A 27,753-nucleotide genomic window follows, 5' to 3' on the forward strand; every position below is an offset into this window, starting at 1 on the left:
AGACATGGGCGTTCGAAGAGACTAGTAAGCTTAAGCCGTTTTACTAGTTACAGAATTGAACGGTCCATAAGATTAATCCATCTCACATAGAGCTTCACTACTCACTGTTTTTATTTTAAGAATGGGTTGAATAACTGTGATGATGAACCAACAGAGAACCAAATGTTCTACCGCCAGTGGTTGTAGGATCACTTTAGGAACACTAACCTTCCCGGCCCCAACTAGCAAGAGCTGGAGGAGACCAAAAGAGAGCTACAAGGAGAGTGAACAGTACCGATTCTGGTAAACATGTTTAATCTATGATCTATTGTCGGAGTCAAACCCGCCTTCAGTCCCTCAACCAATGGTTACTGCAAACAGTGAATCGCAGCAGCAGGAGGACAGAGGACAGATACTAACTCATGTCTGTGTTCTTTTTCCTCTAAATCTTCACTCAGGAAGTACCAACAGCACCTGCAGTAACATATTTATGATCGATCTGTCCAACCATATCGTAAAACGTTTTGCTTTATCATGTTTTATCATGTTACCAAATGATGTTCTCCTGGTTTATGTGGAAAAAAGTGAATACACATTCTTTACTTCCTTATTCTTCTCTTCACAATAACTTAATAGATCTTTACACCAGTAATTAATATCATATTGATCATAGTGGCATTAAAGTGTACCAGAGGCAGCAAATCTAGGCTTTTATGGCCAAACTTTTTTTCTGCTGAGGCATGCCCTGGTCCCCTGTCAGCAGATACTTTTGCCTACTGGCTTGCGACCTAGCTTTTAAATAAACTCTAACTTTGATGGAAGTATCTGTACTTTTTTTGCAAAATTATTCATCATATAATTTTCAAGAGCTAATAATATAAATATTTTATTTAAAGATTGTTGTGCTGCCCTCTGGTTTAAACTTTGAGACATTTTCAGATTTCTCACAAGATACTTTCTTTGTTCTGGTCTCACTTCAAGATAACATGACTGCAACTTGAAAAACTAGATTGGTCTACTTAGAGTTAACAGCTTTGTCTTAGTATGAGATATACCTCCTGAAAGCCAAATACCCACTAGACAGGCAGAGAATGCGCTGCCACGCTTATGGAAGTGCGCAAGGTGCAGCGACTTTCACTGGCAGGGAGAACCAACCATTGCATGAATGGACTTGCGGTGACTGGGGGGGGGGTTTGTCACATGTGAAAACACAGCTTCCCCCTGACCAGTCATATTGAAAAATGCCATCTGTTGTGGGTCTTTTATATATAAATAAAAAAAGAAGTAGAGTAAAAAATGGAGGATGGGGGCTTAGAACGGAGAGAGAAAAATAGATCAATATTTAATTTTCTCCCCGGGAGATATGTTCAGGCACTAATCAGCAGTGACTGGGAAAGATGACACCTGGAATAGCAAGCAGCAGAGCTGAGCTGTCCTCTCCTTCCACCACATATTTTGCCTCCCAGGGCAGTCTCTCACTTTTGCTCTGCGGCCCCCGTCAGCCCCACTTTTCTCATTTATTCAGTCAAACCCATCTCTCCATCTCTCTCTGTGCTTCCCATTAGCTGTACAGCTTCTTTCTCTTACTCGTCTGCCTCCTCTGTCATTCCCTCGTTACCGCCTCGTTCATCCTCTGCCCGCGCCGTCTCACTTTTCCTGCTGCCATGCCTGTTGCCCTCACGCCCTCCCCTCTCTTTCATCAGCTTCTGCAACCAATCCCTTCTTTCTCACTTTCAATCTTTTGCTCAATAAGTCCAGCATGACGGGCCAGCAGAGATTGGCCTTGCAAGAGAAATCAGAGATTCACTTAACAAAGTCACTGTATGTGCAGCAGGTATCATTCCAGCTGTGCGTGGAGCTGCTAATCCTGCGTTGTGTGCCCTTTCTTCATTTCAAAGCTCGCTGGCTGAGCTCTGCACACATGAATCTTGCCTCATGCACACATACAGTACTCTTGGTGGAGATATATGCCACTTTCGGATCGAATAAACCATCTGACTTGGGAGGTATTTCCTGGAGAGAAGAATTACACAGCGCTGACGGGATTTCACCAGACTGACGGTGGTTTGATTTGCAAAGCTTTCACATTTTCATTTAGCAAAACAGAGCAAGCCATCGGAATTTCCAAAGCTTTTCAATTTCATGTTCCTTCGCTCACTCCGGGTTGAACAAGACCTCAAGCGTAATGAGCTTCATTTCCAACTAGAACAAATTCACACAAATTGGCTCTTATTGTTTCAAATTACTGCTCTGATGTCTGTGCCAGAGATGCTTGCCTGATAGCAACGGGAGCATTATTTTCAATAAATGATTCCAGCGGTGGAGGAGTTATTTCGATCCTTTACTTAATGAACTAATGTCACAATGTTACATGCTACATAACAAGGAAAAGTCATGCATTTAAAAGGTAACTTGTGAACTTTAGCTGTGAATTTTCCTCTAAAATGTGGTGTAGAATAAAAAGGCAGCCGAAAATAAAAATAGTCAAGCAAAAATTCATGTACCCTGAGACCTATAGAGGGGCGGTGACGTTAAAGAAGAGGGATATGGTTTGGTCGCCGCAGTCATCGATGTTGGCAGTGTTACAGCACATACTGAAAATATAACTTGATAACCAGCCACACCACTTATTCATATTTTATAGCTATGAATCTGGTTTGGTTTTGTATATCAGTGGTAGATCCCACGTTACTAGTTATCAATCCGCTGCAGTTACAAAGTGAACGCTAGAACAGGGGTTTTATCAACCGGGGGTCTGCGGCCCCCTTGGGGGTCCGCGACGGAATTGCAGGGGGTCTCTCGAAATTTGCTATGATATTTTAACACATTTCTAGATTACTCTTGAATATCGTGAAAAGTATCTAAATAAGAAAAATATGTCTAAAATAATATAAAGGTGATGAGGGGAACCTTGAAACCGGCCTGGGGCAAGAAACTACAGGTAGTTTTCCCCTGTGTATGCGTGTTAAAGATAGAGGTAGAACAGCGGTTGAGCTAGGTAGAAAAACTCTCAGGAGGTCTTTGAGATGTAGTTGGTATGATGGGAATTTTTATTTTCCCAAAAAGAAGGCCCAAAAAGGCAGAATTAATAATGAAAATATTAACAGTCATCCTTACCACGTTCGCTGGTTGAGAAACAATTTCTTAGGAGAGCTCTAAGACTAACATCTATCCAGTAGCAGTTCTCCCAACAGAATGAATAGACACACTTAAATCGGGCACAAATCATGATTGTTATTGATCACCATTTCTTTAACGTTCCCTTCACATGTCACGTGTCTGTACATTTAAGTCATGAATGTTATATATTGATGTACATATGGTTCTGAGATGCAGTACAACTACAAACTGCATTTTAATTATGTTTTCAATTCTTAAGCAATGAAAGTCAACCGTTTTTGTTGTTTTTTACACAGTTTTTTCTAGTTTTGTATGAGGTTTTTAAATAAAACCAACATGGAAAACCAAATGTTAAAACTACTGCGGTAGAGTGTCTGCTCTGCACAGCAGCAGAGTAGAGTGGGATTGCAGCAGCATAATTCTGTTTAACCAAACCGAGTCAAAGCCAAGCCAGATCTGTGCCGGCAGATGATTCGATTTTTCTGTCCCAAACCGTCATGTGTCCCGTTGGGTTCAGGTCAGGTAGTCACGCTCTCAAGCAGTGTCGCATCGCAGTGTAACAGATTCTTATCACAGGAAAGGAGAGTTGACTGACAGGAAAGTTGAGGATTTGGTGTTAGAGGACGATCGAAATTCAACGTTACACATATAACTCAGCAAGCGCTCGACAGACACAGAGTCAAAAACATTATTTTGTATTGTCATGAGTTTACATTCCAGTGGAACAATCTCCACACCATGACATTCCAACAGAATGGAACAGGAAATCTTAAAACAAATCGCACAACATCATGTCACTGATAAATCACTTTCCACTCGCTCTCCCTCTGGACACAAGTCACAATTTGCTGGTACAACTGATCAATAATATCAATAGTAATACCGCCACCTTAATAAATGGTACAACTGTCCATGTCCGTAACTCAATATTGCAAAGTAAACATCCAATACACGTGTCGTTCTTACCTGTTGCGCTCTAGGCTGGTCAGGGATCCACTGCCTTTACCAGCCTCATAGAGCTCTGCTTCATTTTGTTTCGACCGACTCTCTTTACTGGACATCCTCGCACTGCAGTGTGAAATATCATGAATAATACAAATAAAAAAATGCCTTTTAACGTTAAGAAGAAATTGAAATAAAAATGAATGGATCCACACCAAAATCTGATGGCTTCTTTATTGACCTATAATGCATCCCTACACCAAACTTTGTAAGAATCGGTCCATAATTTTGAATCCGTCCATATACTGATTGTATGTTGCCGGCCTTAGACCTATGTATACATAGGCCAGTGTCAAACCCGTTGCACAGTGTGGAGTAGCAGATAAGTTTAGCTTCAGCTCACTCGGTGAATGATTTATTATGCAGCTCCAAGGGATTTTAGATTTCTCTAAACGCCATCTAGTGATATAATTATTAAAAAGTATTGCACTAAAATATAAACAAGTAAATCAAATAAAACAGACTTTATTAATCCCAAAGAAAGTTATTGTGCTAACTTGCTCCAAGACTATATATATATATATATATACACAAGTTAAACTCAGACTATATAGTGTAAACAAATTAAAACGTTTAACTCATCAATTTGGCGATGGACTATTCCTTTACATACACACAAACCCACAACAGAAATACTGTACACATACACAGATCCACTTATATTTACTAATAAACAAAAGCATTTGGCTATACAATATTGCTAAAACAAACATGTCCGTCCACAGCAGATTCCTTTTATCCACACAGCAGGTGAGCTTGGGCAGCTGCTGGCATCACGTGACACAAACACAAACAAACAAACACTAAACTCATCTGGTAAAATAAAGTTTAACACCGCAGCACCAACAATTACCTGCAGCTAAGGCTCCGTCTATAGAAAGGGAAATAAAACCACTGAGTCTGTCTGTCTCTCTCGCTGTCTTTCCCTCTGTCTGTCTATCTGTGTCTCTGTCTGTCTGTCCCTCTGTCTGTCTATCTGTGTTTCTGTCTGTCTGTCCCTCTGTCTGTCCCTCTGTCTGTCTATCTGTGTCTCTGTCTGTCTGTCCCTCTGTCTGTCTATCTGTGTCTCTGTCTATTTGTGTCTCTGTCTATCTGTGTCTCTGTCTGTCTGTCCCTCTGTCTGTCCCTCTGTCTGTCTATCTGTGTCTCTGTCTATTCGTGTCTCTGTCTATCTGTGTCTCTGTCTGTCTGTCCCTCTGTCTGTCCCTCTGTCTGTCTATCTGTGTCTCTGTCTATTCGTGTCTCTGTCTATCTGTGTCTCTGTCTGTCTGTCTGCAGCATCCCACGTGAACACGCACAGGGAGACGCCAAGTGAGAGGCGCAGGTGAGGGGGTCCTCACGTGACGTAAGCTGATCGACGGAAGCCCAGTTGTTTTATGTATCTAAACTTATCCCATCATTTAAAAATACATTTTGTGAGTCTTTGATAAATCATTGTCATTCATTCAATTGCAGTATGGAATCGTGTAAAGGATTATATATTATGCAAATCTAACTTTAGTAAAGGTGAAGTTATATAATTGACTTCATTATCAACCTAATGAATCTGTGAGGTACTTTTCAAATCTATAAATGCAGAAAGGCAAACAACACCTTCAATTTCACAGGATTTCTAAGTGAATTTAAAGAATATATCAAGACTCTGCAGCTTATAGACAAAAGTAACAAAACTGTCCAAATTAACCATCAACTTTTGAATGAGCATTAGAAAATAGTTTTTTTTAAGTTTTCCTTCCACTCCTTTCTATTGATGTTAAATAAAATGTTTGACTTATATCTATCTATATTGTCACTTTAACTGTGTTTGTGTATGTGTGAGTAAAGATAGATCGTTTATGTTTATATGAATTATTATTAATTATTTAATATTTAACCACAATTCTCATCTATCCAAGGACTTCAGAAACTTAGATTTGATCTCTGTGAGGTCTACTGGTTAGTGTTCATTCTGGAAATGGTCCTAAAGGGAAGAATAAGTCCAGCTAACACACATACACACAAAGGTGAACACTTCCAGCCATGCCCTCTATGCACTGGGGTTTGGTGCTTATGGTCTAAATTATCACGTCAACAAATGTTCCGGGTTTGTTCCTCCACTGTAATTTACTGCTTTAATAAACCAAACATTTCATCCGATCCCTTCTGCAATATGTGCAGAGAATGAGAGAGGGAGATAAGAGCTCTCAGAGGTAAGTGGACCTTATCAAGTTGACAGAAAGGTTGTCCAAGGTTGATCTGTGGTGGGCAATCGGACAGCTACAGCTAATCAAGCTGCTCTGCAGCCATCCAGCGAGCGTGCACAACCACACGCACACACTCACACACGGACGTAACCAGAGCAAAATACAGACTCAAGAGACAGAATTACCATAACAGACTTCCATTTCAATATTTCACTTTCCAGAGTATTTCTTTTGACACGCATCTGTGGCCTAGTGCGTAGTGCTGGCTCTGCGATGGAGGAAGAGAATCTGTGCGAGTGTGTGGATGGAGGTCTCTTCTGTCCACACAGAGCCTCTGGGGTGGAGAAGAAAGAGAGGCAGAGAGGCAGAGAGGCAGAGAGAGAGAGAGAGAGAGAGAGAGAGAGAGGGAAACCTTTGGCACCAACAGGAAATCCCAATAGCTGCTCCCTGCGTGCACTAGACTTTCTCTCTGACTCTCTGCATGCACTGTCAACCTGTCTGCACACACACACACACACACATTACAATAAAAACAGACAACCACTTTCACAAGGTCACACATGTGTGTGTGTGTGCATGTAGGATTGCAGGAAGTGCCGCTACAAGTCAGATATAGTTGATATCGAAATGAAACCCCCTATTCGGGCTGTGACGCACAAGGTGACTGATCACGTATGCATGCAAACACACACACACACACACACACACACACACACACACACACACACACACACACACAACATCTCCCCTAGTGGGACAGAAAGTGTTTAATTAATACTGACACCAAACTCATAGCAGGCCTCTGTGTGATTATGTGTGTGTGTGTGTGTGATAGGATGGGCCCGGTCGTCTCTACAGCTACACTATGTGGGGCATGAGTGGCCATTAAATATTATGCAAAGCTCATTCCCACACAAAGTGAAGCCAATCTCCCTCTCAATGTCACCTACCAAGTCTTAAGAAGCCCTCAATTAAGTTATTAGCGATTCTGCAGGGCTTAACATGGGCGCTAATGAAGCAAAGTATGGAGGGGAAGTGATCATAATGGTAGGAAATATGGAATCTGGGTCACGGTGTTTTGCGGCGCTCCCTCCTTATTTTCCACCGGGTCAACGGTAATACGTCGTTGATGTGTTTTGAAATGGTTGCTGGTATATTTCAGGCTGGAACAACAAATGCTGTGTATTGGACACCAGTAGGGTGAATTCAATGCAGTGCCATCTCAGCACGTTGCAGAAAGTGATCACATCACACTCCTCTTTTGCTCGTTTTATCCATTTGTCATTTCTTCCTCTGACAGGTGGGCACAAGGTTACTGCAGTTAAAATCCTCAGCCATAATCTGTATAGATTATTTAAATGGACTCTCGTCCATTCCGATTACCAGTGGTAGTCTGTAATCTGGTGGTCTCTCATATAAAGTTTGTTTTGAATGTTTTGCTCACCCGGTTATCAAGACAATATTTACACAGGACCTTGTAATATTGTACTGATAGAAGGGAAAGTTATCACAGTATGACATATCCATTTCCTATTGAAAGAGAAATGTAACTGCAGATTAAAATATTTTCTGTCCCTTTGTCATTCCCTCATTTATATATGTTGGCTTATTCTTACTCAGGACCTACAAATCTGGATGATAACAAAAATGGTTATGAAAACAAAAAAAACAATAGGAATTGTTCTTTACATAATCAGACTAATAATTGTCTCTGTCATCCCTACCCCCCCCCTCCTTTGCTCCGTCATCCTCCCCTCCCTACTTTTCTTCTGCCTCCAAACTTTCTCATCCCCTCATCCTCCCTTTTCTTGCCCTCCCGTCTCTCTGACCATCCTTCCACTCCTTTGTTTCCCCTCGGTCCTTCTTCCTCCCTCCCTCCCTGCCTCCTGCAGGCAGTCGCCGCCTTGCACAAAGTGACGCGATGGTTGTAATTGGCTGCCCTCTGCCACAAATCAGATCACAGCTGGCGCTGGGGGTGCTCTGGCAATTACCCATAACCCCCCCCCCACACACACACACACACACCCCACCCTACCCCTCGGATCAGGAGCTATCTCCAGAGATGAGAAGAAGACGGGCAAGAGAAAAGAAAGAGAAAGGAAAGAGACCCCCCCACCACCACCACCACCACCTTCTCTATTGTTATCGATTAAAGGTATTATAGACAACAGCTCATTCTTAAGTGGCTCCTTTTCAGATTATCGCCGAGCTGATGGGACGAAGCACCGAAAGGGCAAACGATGATAAAGACCCACTCTGTTTTTTTAAAACATCAGCCGTCAGTTACCTCTCTTCTCTCTCCCTCTCTCTTGTCCTTTTTCTCATTCCCCTGCCATCACATTCTGTGTGCAAGGAGAAAAGAAGCTGATGAGATCTTTGGGCCTGTGAGCAATTGACTGGAGATTGCATGGGCTTCTCAGACGCTCCATCGACCCTCCGCTCTCAGCGAGGGGGTCACGCTTGATGTGGTCCTTTATTAGCTCAAATTAGGGCTCTGTGTCTTCAAAAAGGGAACATCCATCTCCTTATTCATTTGTTCTTCTTGTCCCATTTATTTACTTAGTTGGCTTGGCAGTGGACTGTTTGGATGGAGCACATTGGTTGCCCGAGGCAGGGACACAAATAACGTCATATGCACATTAGTTACAAATCACCAATACGGGGTGAAGGTCACAGAAGGGGAAGTAGGTGAGGCCAACAGGAGAACGGGAGGATGGGAGAAAACAGTCAGCAGCGGCTAGGGCTACAGCTAGCACCTTGCATCTCACAGGAGAAGGTATCGGAAATGTGTCAGACTGAAACTGAAGTATTGTTTTTTCAAAAGAGCTGGTCTAAAATATCTGATGGAGCTAAAACAAAGGAAGCTCAAGGTTTGGTCAGAAAAGCTTTGTATTCAGGAGCCGAAGACGTGGATGATCATTTAATTCAAATCTATAACGAGTGCTACAACAAGGATTATATAATTGGAATTATTAGCACTGATGCACTTTTATATAGCTGGTCAAGGTGGAGGGAAACAATTTTTCTGTTTGTAACAATGTCTCTTATAAAGCTCATTATCTACTTTGTGTGTAATGCTATGATCTCTTTGCAGCTGTAACGTAGGAGTCGAAATCACAACATTACCCTTTAAAATGTCAAAAACTTAAGCCCGAGTAATGCTGTGATGATCCTGGCAGCAGAGTTTTGGATGCTTTGGACTCTTTTTGAGAGTTTATTAGAAATACCAGTTCGAATGAATCAGAATCAGAACAAACCCCTGGTAACGCCTCAAGATGCTGATGTAACTAACGCTTGTTATCCGTCACATCTAAAATGTAATTTTCTAGTTAACAGCTTGAATTCAAAATCTAAATAAGTAACTCCGACCCTGCAGTGCAGCGTTCGCTGCTTCCTTTGTTTCCAGCCGAGGGGTTCAAAGTACAGATCTTTCATCACTGACTTGCCGTTGCCCTGATTCACGACTCAATTATTGTCTCATTAACGTGGCGTATCAATTTATAGATTGATGGCGGTGAAAAGCCGAGGACCCAGAGGTGCTGAGGGATCAGGCTAAAGAAACACTGTTGAACATGAGCAATTTGGTAGATACTGCAGCATTTCTTGTAAATGGAGGTTAAGGGTGCCTCCTGGCTCATCTGCGGCTGTGCAGTCAAACGGACGGCGGTGAGCACAGGGACGTGTCTTCCTCAAAGGTGGAGGTTTTCTATGTGTTGGACAGAAGACACACAATGGCTATGTACAAAATCACTCACCACTCAGTAGTGAATTTGTCCTCTTGTATTCCTGTCAAAATGTTAATTGAAAATGTTCATACCTTATACAGTGTATCTACTGCTTCTTCTTACCAATAATAATATTTGTAAAATATGTAATATGAGCAGTGCAGGTTTTCAAACATGTTTATTCAACATACTTTTTACCTGAAAGTGTTGAATGAAAGTGTAAATGTGAAATAAACATTTAAAATGTATTATCAGCTGATGCCGAGGACATTTGCGACATGTCCCAACAATTTTTTTTTTATTTTACTGATAAGCTCATTATATAGTGCTCTATACAGAAGTCCCCATATAGTGAGTAGGGGGAGATTTCTGACAAAGCCATTCCCTCGACATTCTCTTTCTCTCCTATAGGGCCCCGCCTCCACTGTGCAGATCCAGAATGTCACCTGGCTGAGTTCTCTCTTGCCTCATGTCTGTTTCAACACAGCAGGGCCCCGTTGGACTGAGCCATGAAATGTGTTTCCATGTGTTGTTGTTTTTTTTGGTCAGAGTAGTTCGGATGTGGTTCATCTCGACAGGCCGGGCCAGCGTTTTCTCCCTCGGCTCCGGTTGTTTCAACAGTCTCCATTCGAATTTAAGAGGAGCGAAGGGGAGGTGGAGGGAGCGCCTGCGAGGGGCTGATGGGAGCAGACAGAGAGTACAGGGGTTACCGTCAGACACAGAGCCTCTCTCCTCTTGTTATCTCAAATTCTCTCTCTGTCTGATCACGACTCATAGCCCCGACTCAACTCGAGCAAAGAGGAGTAAAGCTGAACCCCCCCTCAGCCATCTTCACTGCGTACAGCCCCTCTTCTCTCTGCCCCCCCCCCCCCGCCCCTCTCTTTCTCTCCAGCCATCCGACTCGGGGCGGTGTGCTGGCCTTTAAAAAGGCAAACTTGTAATCTGATAATTAACAATCTGCTAAATTTCTCAAAAGGGAAAAACCAAGAAGGGAGGAAAGTCATGAGAAATGTCTGCCTCATGCCTGTGAGAAGGGTGACCTTTTGCCGAGGCTGGAATGGCAGGCGAGGCGAGGCGACTCACTTAGAAGCATTTAATTAGCTCCGCTCACGGCTGTGTGCGCTGCCAATGGACAGAGGAGGGAGGACGAGACGGAGGAGAGGGGTAGTCATGGAGGCACTACGAGGGAATGATAGTCCAGATGTCTCTTATTCAAAATCGTCTATTTCCATGCAGCAGTATGGGACTCACGCTGCTGTCAGACCTGCACCGAACCCCCGAACAATCACCTGGCATCCTAGAATGTGTGAAAACAGAAGGAGATCCTCTGCAGGATTCATGGCGAGAGAGTGGGTGTGTTTATGACGTTTTTAACCCGTGACAGATGCAACAATTTAAAGGAAAACACACGTAGAAGACACAGATGAAGGTGGGGGCCGATGCCGGTGTCTGCTGGTTCAACCTGAATGCCCCCGAAATATCTGTGTTGCTCTGAACGTGCCTGTGGGGAGAATCTCCAGCTGCGTTCTTTCTGTGCTGAGGGCGAACTCCTGAAAAGTCAGTGTGCACACATTCTGCGGGGGTTCATGTCTGAAAACGACTTTAGTGTGGAGGGAAGATGGAATAAGCTGAAATAATATTTTACCCAGGTTCTGGGATGTTTTTGTTGTTGTTGTTTTTGTTGTCGTTGAATCCTCAGGGAGCAGCCTGGAGGTGAAGCTCTGAGGTCGTGAAGCGTGCCTTGCGAAAGAATGAAAAAAATAAAAAAAATAAAAAGGAAAATAAAAAGACACTTTCTTACCGTCCCCCTCTTCTGTTCTTGCCTTATCTACATCCCAACTAAGAAGCAGTGTAGAGCCACATCAGCCCTGTGGCACGTTCAGTGACCCCCCCCCCCCCCCCCCCCATGTGTGTCACATTGTACATCTGCTGTAAATACAACAAGGCTTGCAAAGCAGTAAGAATGCACATCCTTTATTTTAAAGAAGCTATTTCCTCCTCTCCATGTACTCTGCAGTTGGAGGATTAGTCGATGAGCACCATGCCTCGGTGCTGTTTCTCTATATGTTAGTGACGTCCCGTAAAGTTCTATTAATATTTGCACGGTAATGACACACTTCCTCCAACTGGGATCATTTAACTGGCTTCGCTGCCTTATTACTTTATGGGGCACGCCACGGAAATGTATTTCTGAAATCAAACAGAGCGCACCGTCTTAATGTCAAACGCAAACAGAAGTCTGGCTTTGATTTATTGGAATAGAAAGGGGACGGATGTATCCGAGGAATCCATAAACAAAACCGGCGATGGCAGTCGATTCAACGGACTCAATAAAGCCTCATCATTCTGCTCCATTTCAAGCACACACAGGCAAACGGTGGATTGAGATATCCTGGTTGAAGCTCCGGGAAGTAACCAGAGCTAATGCACTTAGAGGGTTAATCACTGCATTTGTATGCAAATATGTATTTAAGTGTGTCTGCCCTTACGGGAGGGTTTAATGAAGGAACTGGGCGCAAGCAGTAGGTGACATTCAGCACCTGCATAACCTCAGCGGATAGCTTCCCTGACGCTGTTTGTGAATGTTAATTGCTTTTTCGGCGTGCCTCCGCCTCCCAGGCCTCCACCCGTCCCTCAGTTCCCGAGCGACGTGGGACTCCTCCTGTCTTCATAAGCCAGCACGGTCGTTTTTATAAGAGATGGGAAATCCTCTCAGGAATTGTGTTTGTTGTGTTAGAGCATGGTGCCAAAAACCGACGCCTGCATTATGAACATGTCCCAGTGAGGAATAAAGAAAGAGAAGAAAGCAGGAACTTCAATTATCAGAGGTGCGACCTCTTCGCTGGTTGTACCTGTTGGAACGGATGGCGTAAAATCCTCCTGTCCTCTCTGCTCCTCTTCTTCTCCACGGTATAAAGCGAAAGATTTGCATATCCAGTTGAAAAGAAAGCTAATCCATCCAAATATAATGGAATTTCTTTTGCCAGGACCTTACATAAGACAAAAGAAACCAGCCTCTATATATTAATTTCCCCCAATTCCTCCCCAAGAGGAAGCGAGATGAGGAGAAGGGAAGTGAAGATAGAGATCTTTCCACTTCTGACAGGGGGCCGTGAATTGAGGTAATCCGCAGAACTGTGAAAATTAAAACCTCACGTGTTAGATAAATGCAAATAGACCTTTTGATTCGGCTGCAGAGGGAAATTTGCTCAAATCAAAAAGATTAGCACCAATAGCTGTGGATTATGTTTCACTTTTATGCTCAGTCGCCTCGCTCCCTCTCTTTTTTCCATGCTGTTTCTCCCTCGCCCTCTCTCTCTGTCGCTCTCACTTCATCCAGATTTCAGGCAGGATATTAAAATCCTGCTGTTTCACGGTGAGGCGGAGAACCAAGCACTGGGATGATTTGATACAGTCTGTGAAAAATACCTGTGGCCTAAATGTGGCCTGTGACACTGATATCAGGTACGATCCATAAGTGCTTCACCTCGTCCTATTAGTAGGATTCACATGGCAAATTAAATATTTAACAGCAGGACTCAGCATCTCCTTATTTCTGCAGAGCGAGGCTCAATCAGCATTGATATACTGTATATATATACATATATATATATATCTCCCGTCAGTTTTGGCTCATAAATAAATAATGCACAATTACCGCGGCTTGTGATTGGTTGAAAGTGACACTAAACATTTATGAACGCCATGAATCTGAGTTGAAACACCAGCCATTTACTCTGGACTGATGTTTAATGGGCTTCGTTAAGTGGACGATAAGGCCCAGTGTGTTTCATGGCGATCACCTGCTGCAGCAACAACAACCTCTTTTTCTTAAAAAACAAATGGTTCCAGTTGCTCGCAGGCTCCCGAGCAGCAGAGCATTGATTTTCCTTTTGTCTGTACGCGCGTGTGGTCGCGTCAGACACATGTCTCATTAAGTGGGAGGCTCAGGGTGGAGGCCCGAGCTCGAAAAACAATAAAAGACGTAAGTTCAAACCGTCTCTCACACAAAGCAACGCACACACGGTTTGACCCCGGCCATTAAAGAAGACAAAACCTAAACAGTGTTAAACAGAAGAGCGAGAGGCTGAAAGTCTATTCATCGTCCACACATCAAGCTTCACAACGTGTAGAGCTGAGAAGTGTGTGTATTTTTAAACAAAAGCTGTGGGTTGTCGCCATGGCACGGTGACATTAGAAAGAAAGGGCAAAGGTATCACAGGGATCAGTGTGTGTGTGTGTGTGTGTGTGTGTGTGTGTGTTCATTTGTGTGGATGTGAGAACATTGCCCTGACAACTAAACCCTCTCTCATATTATTGAGCCCAGAGACGTACGTAGCTCCAGTGGGTTGCGAGGATAGAAGTCATAGCCCGGAGCCAGGGGGGGGCGGGCTTCGCATGATTTTAACAGCATTTGTGGACAGTTGTTTTTTTGTTTTATTAAATTGACTCAAAAGTAATTGTTTTAGCTTTAACCTCAGCTTATCGTGAGGAGGGAGCTTCTAAAAACAGCATTAGTATCAAATCACACCGAAGCAAGAATCAACTCACGCCTTGTGGTAGTAGGCCTGGGGAAATGAGTAATATATAACACATACTTGCAGGTTGTGGGTATTGTTGGTTTTGGATAGAACAGAAAAGCATAACGTTATTATTAAAGGTGTTGTATAGTAAAGATTATACATTATTAATGTAGCCATTGCTTCAAATATAGCTTTCACCACTTTGGACTCTCTGGCTCTGCATTCACTAAAGATTCAGCACTAAATCAAGACTGTGAATAAAATTAATTTGCATGTAAAAGTTGATCCATCAACTTAAACTGGCAGAAGGTAAGTTTAGCTTGGCCCTTTCCATTAACAACACAAAACATACCTATCTTAAATTGTACTTGTTAACTTTTAATGACAAAACAAAGAAGGTGTCTCCAGTTATCTTAAACTGACACAGGACTCTCCTCATAAGTGGTACGTGCATGTATATGAAGATAGAGATAAATGCTCCCCTATAGTGAAGCCCAAGCGTCGCAATCGCCACCTAAGTGTTGGCTGCAGTTAAGGTCGTGAATCCTACAAGTTGTGTTTGGAGGTTATGAACCATGTATATATTGCAGCTGTCACATCTCCAAGATAGTTGAGGTCATGTTTCTTGATTGATTTAGTCATACTCACCTCTCGTCTTGCTTCAGGTCCCCCCCCGACCCCCCCCCAGCCCTCCTGTGTTTACCACTCCTTGGATTACCTGCCCCTCCCTAATGTGTGCCAACCGTGTCCAAGTGTCTCCCCGCCCTCGTGTAGTTAAAGCCCCCCCCCCTGCCTTAACAGTAAAGCCTTTTGTACTTACCTGTGAGCCTGTCGAGTCGGGCTTTTGGGTCCTATTCGTGTCGGTGTGATAGCGGCCCCCTTTTTTAGATCTCCCCACAGGATTATACTGGAGCATCAGAAATCGCAGCAGCACAAACAGGCCCTGTGTATCTTCTAGGATGGGGTTACCCACAGAGTAATAAGTACAAGAGAAGCAATATGTGAGAATGTTAATATGCGGCTGACTCCTAATATACAAATACGATTTGCTCTGTCAAAGAGGAACCTTAATATAGATTGTTGCTTAGTCTGCATTTATACCTCCACTACTTTTTGCAGCACGATGGCAGAATACGCTGTTTCCACAGCGTGATCATCAAATCATGGAGCTAATATGTTTTATTCTGTCACTGTATATTTCTAAAGTCCCACAGGGGGGGTTGTAAAAGCTGACTGTGCCGACTTCATCGCTGTCCTCTCTACATCTTTCCCTCCCTCCTCTTTCCCGCAGATTGTGGAGGACAAACGCATCACGGCCCTCATAAGCCTTTTTAATCAGCGTGAGAGATTGCCCACATATCTGTTAACTCTGTCACTAATGGCTATTCTTCCTCATTAGGGAACGCTATCGCTCCTCTCCCTCCACCACGTGCGGGCGTGATCAATTCCTCTATCATTTAGGCCCGGATCAATCTCACGGGCCCTCTTCCTTTTTAGACCGCAATATCTCCCCCTTCCATCATGATGCATTACAGCATCTAATTAGTCACAGAGCCCGGGGAGTGGAAGTGGAGCACGGGAACTGTACAGGTCTGTACTTTCAAGGTGGGCTCCTGTAGAACAGATAAGTCTTCATTAGGGAGAAGAAATCTCATACAGCCGCGCAGAGAAGACACACAGTCGGGGGAAAGTTTCCTGCCGAAAAGTTTAAAACATTTATTGTGTCTGTGCAGTTTGTCAGTTTGATGATTCAGCTTTGTGTTGTAGTTCAAATTCTTTCCCCTTAACATTCTTTGCAACAGTGTGTTTGTATCCGACATACCAGCGTGCCTGTAAAAACAGTAGGAGCGCTTTGTCAGCACAAATTTTTATTTTTGTCATAAAAAAATATTGTGAGATGGTTCCCAGTACAGATGAAATTGAACTAAAGTAGGATTTTCTGAAATCCTTATTTCAATAGAAGATAAGTCAAGGTAGTGATAAGATAGTGCCACCTTGCTCCAGATTAAACACCGCAAAACTATTAGTAGGTCTAATGAGTATTAACACATATAGTGTTAATGGAGTATATGCAGATCCAGTTCTTGAAATAAGAATAAAATAAGTTACGTGAGATGATGAATTTGTACTGAATTAAAGTGGCAGTAAGAAGTAATAATAATAGCAGTCAGTAATATGGAATATTGTACATATTGAACATAATATCATGAAAAAACATGTTAATATTGCACATAGGGTAAGTATTCATTATTGATGGCTTGTGATAGGCTGCTGTGTTGACTTCATTATTCCAGAGTCATATCCTTTGGGGTAGAAGTGAATGAAAGCATGGATGGGCAGATTTTTGGTGAAGGCCTTTGGGAGCCGTGGTTTCTTAAGCGTTTAGCTGTTATAAGGTCAACACAGCCATGAAAAGCTTTACAAACACATAACACTCTAGATAAAACCTGATGTGGAAAGTCTTAGCTCACAGCGCAACAACAAAGAAAAGCCCTGAAACTCTGTATAGTAAGAAATATGCCATTCTAAGAATGAACAAAGAGACCAGAGAATGAAAGGATGGACTGAAAGTTCTTTCCCCCCCCCCAATAATTTAACTGTTTTGATGACGCTTCAATCAAACGGATGTGAATGAAGTTGAACCTATTAACGGGCAGCGCAAGGTTAAAACAACAATGCTCGGCTTTGTGATGTGCAGTTCGCCGAAATATTACACGTGATAAGGGGGGGGGTTTAATTATTCTGTGAATTTCACGCCCAATGAACAACGCTGCTGAACTCACTGCAAAGGCGGCAGCTGCTACCAGGATAAACTGCAAGTGATTACATTTTGTTTTTTCTCCCTTTAATGTTTTGGAATTACGTTGTTGGTTTAACCTGTGCAATGCTACCCCCCCCCCCCCCCTCGCCCTCGGTAGTGTAGGTTAAACAAAAGGCTGCTGTTAGCTCTCCGCCGCGCTCATCGAAACATCCGACTGGGGGATAGAAAGAGGACAGGGGAGGTATTATTTATTAATAGTCAGTCTCCCCAAAGCTCTGTAAAACATCCTGTCGGGGTCCCTGAGGTGAGCGCACAGCTTCAGAGCAATTAAAAGAGGAGGATGTGAGAGAGCGAAAGAGAAATTAACAGGGAGGGAGGTGGGGTTGGGGGGGGGGGGGGGAGGTCTTGCCATGCAGCCACAGGGCCAGTAGGTCCTGTTCGTACAGCTTTAACGCCTGGGAGTACAGGGGCCTTGAGCGGAATCCCCTTCCCATGTCAGGGATCCCTTGTCTGGGTTTAAACGCCTGGAGACAGGGCTAAACCCTCCCTGGAGGATGATTGGAGCAGAATATGTGCAGGTAGTGGACCGCTGCCTTTCTGTTGGCTCTTGATCTGCTCTAATTCTCGGTGACGGCAGAAGACCCCTCTCCCCAGTCCGGCAAGACGTTTGAATCAGGTGCAGTGCGGAGATGCTAAACTGCCCCCGGGCGTGAATGTGAGGTGAAAGGATTATCTTCTGTGTGCGTGCCCTGTGATAGACTGGTAACCTCCGCAAGGTGTTTACCTGCCCACTCTTGCATGCTGGGATACACTTGACAGACTCCAAATAGGATTGAGCAATGTTAAAAAAAAACTAAAATACAGATGAACATTCCAAACAAGCCCAGAGGCGGCCAATGGCTACAGCTTCTAGATATCGCCCAACTCTCAAACCATAAATTCTTAAATATCAGTCAGATGCTTCCCTCACAAGCCTTTCTATTCATAAACCACTTTTAAGCAGGGCTGTGTCTATATCCATCAGCAAGTGCTGTTAGGCATCATAAAAATGCTTAAGTGGTCTTTAATAAAAGGTAGGTTTTACATGCCTCTCAGGTACGTTCTCATAAAAAGCTGAAAGGCTTTGGCGAGTCGTTCTCACTTACAGGCGCGTAAAACCCGAGCATCCTCTCCTCAAACCGTCGTGACAATAAGAACGATTTCAGCAGTTTTTTCTGTTGTGCCTCCAGGAGCCTTATAACCCTGGTATAATCACCCCCAGATGATGCTCGGCCCCGGTATCCTCAGTTGCCCCTGCTTTTCCTCCTTATTTCTCTTTCCATTCCTCTCATGTCACTCCCCATCTATGATTATATTTGTCATGAGCTTGATTTGATCAGAGGGAGGGGAAGAAGGAAAAAAAAAAACTGGAGAAACGGAGGACTGGGAATAACTCCCTCCTCAAGATTGAGGCGTTATGATACGTACATTAGTTCCACTACTTTGCCATTCTGTGCCCATCGTCAAGGTGGCTTACGCAACCGAGCAGGCGGAGACAAAGCGACTATTCTGGGCACAGAGGCTGTGTCTCCCCGCAGAACCGTGAAGGTGGAGGTGCTGTGGAGTCGGGGCAAAGAGAGAATAAAAAAGAGAAAGCCGAGGTAGCAGAGGGATCGGAAAACCACATCTAAAGAAAAACAATTATTTACTAGTGCAAATAGAACAGCAGGGGGAGGACTGAGTACTTTCGTCCAACGAGCTTAGTGAGGTATCCCAGAAAAATCCTCCTGCACATCCTCCAGCTCTACTTGTGAGATCCCCACGGGGGTTCCCGGGCCAGACAGGATATGTAATCCCTCCAGTGTGCCGGGAGACAGCCCCGGGTCTCCTCCCGATTGCCTGACAATGCTTCCACAGAAAGGAACTCAGGAGAGGGCCAATCATTTCCCTTAACCACCTCGACTGGCAGCCGCTCTGTCTCCGACGTGTCCCTGAGGGCGAGCGGAGACACCCTGCGTAGGTGGCTCACTTCGACTTCTTGGGTGCACAGGTTTTTTATTTCTTTCATTCTGTCTTTCGCGACCGAAGCGCTGCCAGAGACCACAAACCAAGACAGATCTCGTCCTCCCATCTCAATGACCGCAGCCAAGAAAGATATGTTTGACTTATCAGCGAGTATATGCACGTTTTTTAAACATGGGTAAACCTGGAAAAAGCGATTATCTCCTTTCCCATTGCCAGTATAGAGGGATTAGCCTTTCAGTTTTTTTTCACCACTCTATATGAAGAAAACCATCACTGTTGCACGTTGTTCCCAAGTTGTAAAAATCACTGCAGATTGTCACCAGTGCTGATAAAAGCGTTGTGTCTACTGCAGAGTCAAGCCCCCTTTCCTCTGGTCAACAAAAACCATTAACACCCACTAACATCTGGCTTTTATCTGCAAATGGGAATAGATACAAGCAGCATTCATCCTCCGGTCAAATGACTCTGTGGCAGACACAGGTTTTTACTGCACTGATTGGCACTGATGGAAATGTGACACCCGGGTGAATATGTTCATTTGGCCGACAGCTGGAGTGTTGTTAGCTTGTTACACTTCACGTGTTTTTAGACAATTTCCAAAGATGACTACGCGTTTTTTTAGTTTTGTGACATCAAACATGACACAGCAGTGGGAAAAAAAGCACACAGACAAAACTAAATTACTGGGAATGGGAGAGGAGTCCTTCCCCTTCATCAGCAGATTCTTGAGCTTTTGGCCACCAGGTAGGACGACCCTCTGGCTACAGATGTGAGCAGCTCTGGCCAGAGGGTCAAATAATACTGAGAGTTACTCTGTGGTTGGAAAGATTCAAGAATCCCTTTTTTGAAATGTACAGAATGAGGCATGGTGTTAACGCATCTTAATTTCATGGATGGATGGATGGATGGATGGACGGACACATACTACCATCTGATTATCAAGGACTAAATTACTTTTCTACCTGGGTCTATTTAAAAAGGTTAAAAAGAACGATACCTTGAGGGGGGGTTAGCAGCTGATCTGGGATATTTGGATTTCACAAAAGGCCCAGCATGAATAATTCACCCCCAATCGCTGCCTAATGAGCACCAAAGGGACGGACAAGGAAGGGTCACAACTGCTCCAGAATTACACGTTTGCCATAATCTGCCAAAACTAATATTTCACATGGTGCATTAAGTCACTTCAGGGCTGCAAATCTCTGCAGTTGGTGTTTGTTTACACTCTACCTGTAGATCCTTGGGTTAATTGTACCATAAGCAGCACTCACACATCTTCATTCTTCATGAATTCGTACAATTACATCCACTGAAAAGGCACCAAGAAAGGCAATACTAAAATATTTAATACTCAACTCATGCCGACTGTGGAACCTGCACCTCACATATGAGTAAATTAATAAATGAATGAAGGACCTGAATGGTGCAAAAGGCAAAAAATCTGTGGATGACTGAGGGACTCTGGACTGAAAACACACTTTCTGATGCATTCAGCGAGGAAATGGAACTCACCTTCCAGTTAAATGATAGCCTATGTTCACGGAAATCTCTCTCCCTGAAATGCAGCGTCGTTTATGCACACGCACGCTTTTATGGCCTCGTCGTACTTGTGCCTCCTCGAACAGCTGGAATGTTAATGTGAAACAAAGTGCAGGTTTGGATCCTAAAAATATATAAAAACGAGAGAAAGGGAATAAAAGGCACAGGGAGCGTGGGGGAACCCGCTTGTTGTTGGATCTCCTGACAACCGCGGCAACCCAGCCTGGCGGGTTATACATAGATAAGTCTATCGCTGACACCCGGGTCACGAGATACAATCTGCAGGTCCGGCAGTGAAAACACACTTGCCCCGCTCGCAGAGGTTTGTTTCTCTTCCTCCTCGCCTTCCTCCCTGTGTCCTGCAGCTTCTGGGGGGAAATTAAATATGCCAGCCATCCCCGCGGCACACAGCACGGCCATTGATTTTGTGTCAATCCTGAGGCCGCGGTTACTCGATTTGGTATCAGTAATGGCTAAATGAGACCTCTCCGAGCAGGGGGAGGCCAGGATTGGAAGAAGGGTTGACAGGTTTCTCATTCTTATTATCTTCATTTTAGCAAGACGGGTGATATTCAACCAGGGGCCCGGCTCTTGTTTAGCATTCCCCCTGATGACGAAGGTGCTTCTTCAACTCTGTAATGTTGCACAGCGGCGCCAACAGGTCCGGCCTCACATCCCGCCTGGGGGTTCTTTGGCAAGAGTTCAATTTTCTTGAAGCAATATTCATCACAGCCGATTCTACTCTAATGAGGATTCCAACCCCCCCGACAGTGCCGAGCGCCTCACCAGAGTCAGCGACGAGCTTAATGCAATTAAGGCTGCAGCCGTCTCGCCGAGCTCCTTTCGACTTTCCTCTGCGAGGGGACAGTTTGCACGGCTACTTCTTTTGACAATGTGGACCGGGGCAGATAAGCAGGGCCTTAGGAGACCAACTTGGATTGAAATGTACTGTCCCCTTTTCAAAGAAAAAGGACAACTGTGTTATTTTCTCTCTAAAGTCAAGACAAAACAACAAAAAAAAACGAGTGAAAAGATCATAACACAGTGGAGATTCTGTTGTGGTGACAGTGGATGGTGTTTCTCAGCTTGTGTTTGCGCGTGTGGGCGAAATCGACACTCCGAGAGAACTGTCAGCTTAAGGGAAAAACAAGCGTGCAGCGACATTTAATTAGATTTTCAAAATTTGTGCATATGCATAGGTGGGGGGGGGGGGGGGGGTTTAATGCTGGGAAACAGAAACGAAGGACGATGGCGGTGCTGCTGTCTGCCGTGTGATGCTGCATTGTGATTCACCATCAGCCCTGACAGTGGCTCTGTTTGCCTTCTTGCCTTTTGCCACATCACTGGCACCTTCCCCAAAGGAGTCCGTCCTCGTCACACACACACACACACACACACACACACACACACACGCATGCTCCATTTAACAGCTCAACATTGCCACCAAGTGGAAACCACCTGCCATGACCCCCCCCCCACCACCACCACCCCCATCAACACCACCACCACCTTGCCACGAGGTTAACAGCTCCAGATGCTGGCCATCAGCTGCACCGCAAGGGGATGGCGTTGCGGTTGAGGGTGTCACGGCGGGTTCAGAGAGACGGGTGGGGCATCAGCGCTTTGGCTGCGGATCCGGATTCATCAAATCAATAATCTGTTCATTAGTGTTGCAAGAGGACATCTGATTCATCCATTGTGCTAAATCCTCTTTCTCCCTCTGACGACCTTTTAATGTGCATCCATAGCAGCTAAAAACAAAACATCTCTATATCCCAATATCTCTGGCAGAAATGCTCATCTCTCCGTCTTATCTGGGTGCTCTGCATTGCAATCTCTTTCTATTTGGACGGCGCCATAAACCTTGAGCGTCTGCTGAAGGGGAAAATGACGCCTTAGCTCAAATGCGTTTCGGCTATCAGGCTTCCGGATCTCCCCTTTCCTCGCAATCAAGGTGGCAGCGCCAGAGTGCTAACAATGTGTGAGCTTATTTCCCTGCTGTCTTCATTGCTATGTAATTAGCTGCAGCGCTACTCAATTTCCCTCATTGCAGACCTTTTTTCCGATCAATGTCAGTCAGGTTGCTGGCTAAATGGCCCCGCCGCTCGGAGGGATTTTCTATAGCTGAATGGACGGTATCAATCACGGGGCTAAAAGAGACGTTCGATGCCGTGGCAGTCGGCGATGGCCGCGCACGCTTTAAGACACAATGGTGCGGGCTCCCAGGGGATCAGTGGGGTGATATGGGTGGGAGCCTGTGATATTTCCAAGAGGATAGTGCATTAGAATGTCAGGTTTACGACTGCTTCCTTTCTTCCCCGTGCCCGGTATCGACCCCGATCAAGGTGCTGACACAAATCTGAACGTTTCAATATGGAGTTTGTCGTTTGCAGGGTTCGGTGCTCCCTGTGTGGAGGCCGCATTTGCCTCCTTTCAACCATTTCTGCTCATTCTTCATACATCAGCTCTGGCTATTTATCGACGATGGATCGAGAGTGTCCTCACTGGTCGGATAGGCCGCCACGGGAGACGCACAGATCACGGGTCGCATAATCATGGGGTTAACGCCGCATGCATCTGCGTGCGTGACCGAGGTCGATAGGCCAAGTTACCTCTGCAGTTCACCAGCTCCCTGTTAACGGACACGGAACCACATGAGAGCATTTAGCAGTATCATAGCACTCGATATGATATGAGCGGACTCCAAGGCTGGATATAGCCAGATCAATGCCTCCCCTCCCCCCCCCCCATGAACAGAACACGCATAGTGGGAGTCAGCACTCGGAAGGCCCAGACTGGCTTCATCTGTGAGAGTAATAAGATGTGGCATCGACTCCAAGGCTCATTCGGGGCTGGTTATTAATGTCTACAATAGAATGCCAGAGGACACTGGATCACGGTCGCACTAAGGAAGTGTGTGTCTGTGCGTGTGTGTATGTGTGTGTGGGGGGGGTTGTTTGTGTGAGTGTGTGTAGATGCAGATCTGCGTCTGGATCAGTCACTTTTGAGGGAGGATGTGGTGAGAGACAGATTTTTGGGGGGAAATTGGAAGTTTGTTTGGCTCAAGTTGCATGAGATATGAACTGTGTCCTAACTCAGGGGTCCCATCCTTTAACTTATGTCAAATTGACCTTACACCTGCTTTGTGAGGTCACCGCAACCTTGACCTTTGACCTCCAATCCAGGTGTTCCTGAAATAAAGAGATAGAAGTGGACAAAAAACAAAATGGCTCATTTTACTGTTTCACAAAGACAAAGACAAAACCTTTTTTCTTTTTTTTTTTTTAGTAACATTCTTATTAGTCACAGAAATTCTTTAAACCAGACACCAGGTTTTGGAAAGACGCCTCCATTTAATACTGACGAGTCATCTGGAGACTACAGGGAGCAGCACGGAAAATCAGTCGTAGAAGATTCATCCTCAGAGTAACAGCGAACATCTTTTCGTAAGGCGGGGGAGCGACACAGAAGGACCGCCAGCTATTTAGCTCTTTATACAGAAAAAAATAAATACCAGCAGTGGGATGAGTCTCAATCAACGACGAACCAGCAGTTAACAATATGGCACTCGAAGTCTGAATTCATCTTGGCGCAGGCACAAGGCAACGGAAACATGTCCTCTGGCAGGAATCACAAGACCTCACGTTTCCTAAATAAATGAGGACTTGCCATGCTGGATACAAAACAAAATACAGGAAAGTAGAAACCCTCAGTAGCAGAGACGTCTGGCCATAGAGGAGAGAAGCATGCGGGTTAAAAAACAGCTAAATACAACTTGCATCAACACAGATTTCTCAGGGTAACGTTTTTTTATAGACCCTGCTGTCAAATGAAAAAGCCTCATAACTCCAGTTTGGGTATTATCTGTTTGATTATCATATCTCGACTGATGGAGCACGTTGAGGAGTCACGTTTTCCCTCTCTCTCTCTCTCTCTCTCTCTCTCTCTCTCAGCTTCTTCATGTGACAGCAGCGTTCCACCGTCATACATACTGCGATAGAGCATAGATCGCCGGTGCACTGGTACGAGACAGAACTGCATATACCGAAAACATCACGACGGGAAAACAACCACGGGACACTTCCAGATAGTCAGGATACACATGAAGAGAAGTATGACGCCGATCAAAGTCCGCCGTCATTATCACTGTCCACGTGGTCGTCTCGGTTTGTTCGCAAAGTGGCTTTTTGTCGTCAACACCGAAAATCAATCTTCCTTTTTTTTTATCTGACATTGTAATTTCAAAACAAGCCGGCGAGCAATACAAAAAATTCTCAGATGAGATTCTCAGATGAAGGAGACAGCAGCTTAGTCTGGGTATAGGTTTACATTCTTGGCAATGAGAGCACCTCTATTGTGTTTTAAAAGAAAAAGGAAAAAAAGAAAGTAAACAGCCGTTCCAATCTGCAGCAAAGTGAGCTCAAATTTGACTTCCTCTGACTTTAACATAGGAAAATACAATATTGTGGATTTTATTTCTCTTTTCTATAGAATATATAGTGAGATTTACACAAACACTTGGTCGGCATGGGATCAACATGTAGAGACTGGACATAAAAAGACCGTTCCATTCACATTGGTCTTCACATTCACGTGAGTCAGCCGGAGTGGGGTTGCTGTTGTGGCGTTTGTCCACCGTGTGGCACCGTGTAGGTATCCTGACTGGTGTTCAGTGCAATTTCTCCTCAGCGTGGGGGTGCTGCCAGACTCACATACTGCAGCACGTTCAGCGTCTGGCTCCCTCTGATGGACGGTCACCAATTTGGCCTCCTGCACACCAACCGGAGAGAGGCATTTAAAAAATAAGAGAGCTGCCCTCACACTTCAATTCAAAGCTCCTGTAAGTATTGTCATAAAGAGACTGATACAGCGAGTGAAACACGTTTGAATGCTCGAGGAGAATAAATGAACACGTCTGTAGTGTGCAGAATAGCGACAGATCTGGGAACCCAGACCTCCAGGAGGCCCCTTGAAGCCCTGCAGTTGCTGTGTTGGTTTTCAGTTTGTGGTAATCTGCTTAGATAAACTGGATTGGGAATATGCACCAGTTATTTACAAACCAAAAGCCCCTGAGCCCTGAGGCGGCAATTACCATCTTATAGAGGCTGCCTCTATATTCTCCGACCTGAAAACCTGTGTTTAATCAACCTGCCATGGACTGACTACTCATTTTGCTCACCAGTAGGTTGACCTGGACACTGGTTCTTGAATATAGATGTGAATTATTGCTCAGATGGTCATTTGCCAAATTAGCCATTGGCCCCTGCATAGCTTGCAAATGAGCGATCCTCGGGGAATCACCAGCTAAATTGCAGGAAGTGCCTGATAAGAGGAAGGATGGAAAAATGTCTCCAATGCAGATGTGTGTATTTTTACTGTTACCTCCAACTAGTGTTTTTTTTGTTTTTTTTATCCCTGTCAGATCATGATTTTTTTTTATAAAATAAATAATTTGTAACGGTTTATGCACCTTTATAAAAACAGCCATGTTTATAATATTTATATTTTTATTCTACCTAGTATTTGTAGTTTTCAACCCTTTTTCATTGCTGTGTAAATTGTGACTTTACTCAATGGAGGATCAATAAAGGTGCATTTTATCTTATGGTATCTTATATTTGATTGACACTAGTGCTTTTAATTGAGCAAATGAAATTCAAGCCACAGGTCATGTACCATTATGCTAATTATTTCGGCAGGTAGCTATGATAGCAATTTAAAATCTACGATTGAGTGTTTGACACTCCTTTTTTTTTTAACTGTTCACATTCAAAGAGTCCAGGATTTGTGGGCAGGCAAAGGTACTGGAGGGGCTGCAGCACCTCCAGCAGGCGGGAAACTGTAATTACAGGGCATACAATTTTGACAAACAAATAATTGAAAATGAAGTTAGCCTAACCTCCAAACATTTTAACTTTTCATATTTCATTTTGTATTATTATGTGCAGCCTGACTAATGAGCAAATGTAGAATATGATGAAGATTATATTCAGGACTAACTGAAACAGTGCATTTTAATAGTGGATGGGTTGTGTCTCCAAAACTAGTTGAGTTCTTCAAAGCTTCTTAAGTTTGCTGTGTGTTGCAGTGTAAAATGTTCAAAGCTGGTATAAAATGTTGGATATTCAAATTAATTTAAACATCCTGATTGTTGAACTGTATTTAGGACAACAGGAGTAAATTCTAGGTAATAAAAGAAAACTATTGAGTGAGATTTAGTGATTAATAAGGTTATCATGAAGTAAGAAGCATAAACCATCTCTCACCTGGTTATAGGTGGACATCGAACACACCTTCCTCCACCGACTCTATATCCTCCTCTGCAATCACTGATGGAAACAGAAAGTGAGGGGAGAGAAAATAGGAACAGATTTGTCAACAAATGGGAATGCAAACAGACACAGACACACACACACACACACACACACACACACACACACACACACACACACCAAATCTAATGACATATGTGGCCTCTGTCTGTTTACTCACGCCTGGCTCTATTGTCTCTACCAGTGATCATGCAGGTCCTCACTGATATAATAACAGAGCCGGGCAGGGCACCGCTTCACTAATAGCTGTTGAAAACGCTGCGGCGGTGAGTCACTGGCCTCGCCGTGGTGGACCAATCACATTTCAATTGCAAATTACACTGTTGTTATTGAAAATATCCGCCAAATGTCAGTTCACAGTATGCTTGGGGGGGAACGGACGGACCAAAGCACCCCCTCACAAAGTGGAGGGGTCTAGAATAGCTGAAAACTGAAAAATTCCTCTGAGCTCACAGAACTACTGTGAGAGAATGACTAGATTCAAAGACTGTTTTGAAATGTTAATTCTGTTTCTATTTATTGAAGGATTGTGAGGATTTGTATAATATTATGCCTCATATATACAATCAACTTAATGAGACTATT

The 27,753-nt window shown here is 44.1% G+C and overlaps 1 protein-coding gene across 4 annotated transcripts in view; it reads right to left on the minus strand.

The window, feature by feature from the left end:
• Positions 1–24,056: 24,056 nt before the first annotated feature.
• LOC133950021 (RAS guanyl-releasing protein 2-like) overlaps positions 24,057–27,753 on the minus strand; it is a 34,823-nt gene continuing 31,126 nt past the window's right edge. For all 4 annotated transcript variants that reach the window (XM_062384175.1, XM_062384174.1, XM_062384173.1 and 1 more), the window contains exons 16-17: positions 27,103–27,165; positions 24,057–25,606 (exon numbers count right to left, since the gene is read on the minus strand). In XM_062384175.1, coding sequence (XP_062240159.1) covers positions 27,107–27,165 — 59 coding nt within the window. In that variant the 3' untranslated portion in view covers positions 24,057–25,606; positions 27,103–27,106. The remainder of the gene's footprint in view (positions 25,607–27,102; positions 27,166–27,753) is intronic.

The sequence above is a fragment of the Platichthys flesus genome, chromosome 24 (genome assembly GCF_949316205.1).
Source record: "Platichthys flesus chromosome 24, fPlaFle2.1, whole genome shotgun sequence".
Taxonomy (NCBI): Eukaryota; Metazoa; Chordata; class Actinopteri; order Pleuronectiformes; family Pleuronectidae; genus Platichthys; species Platichthys flesus.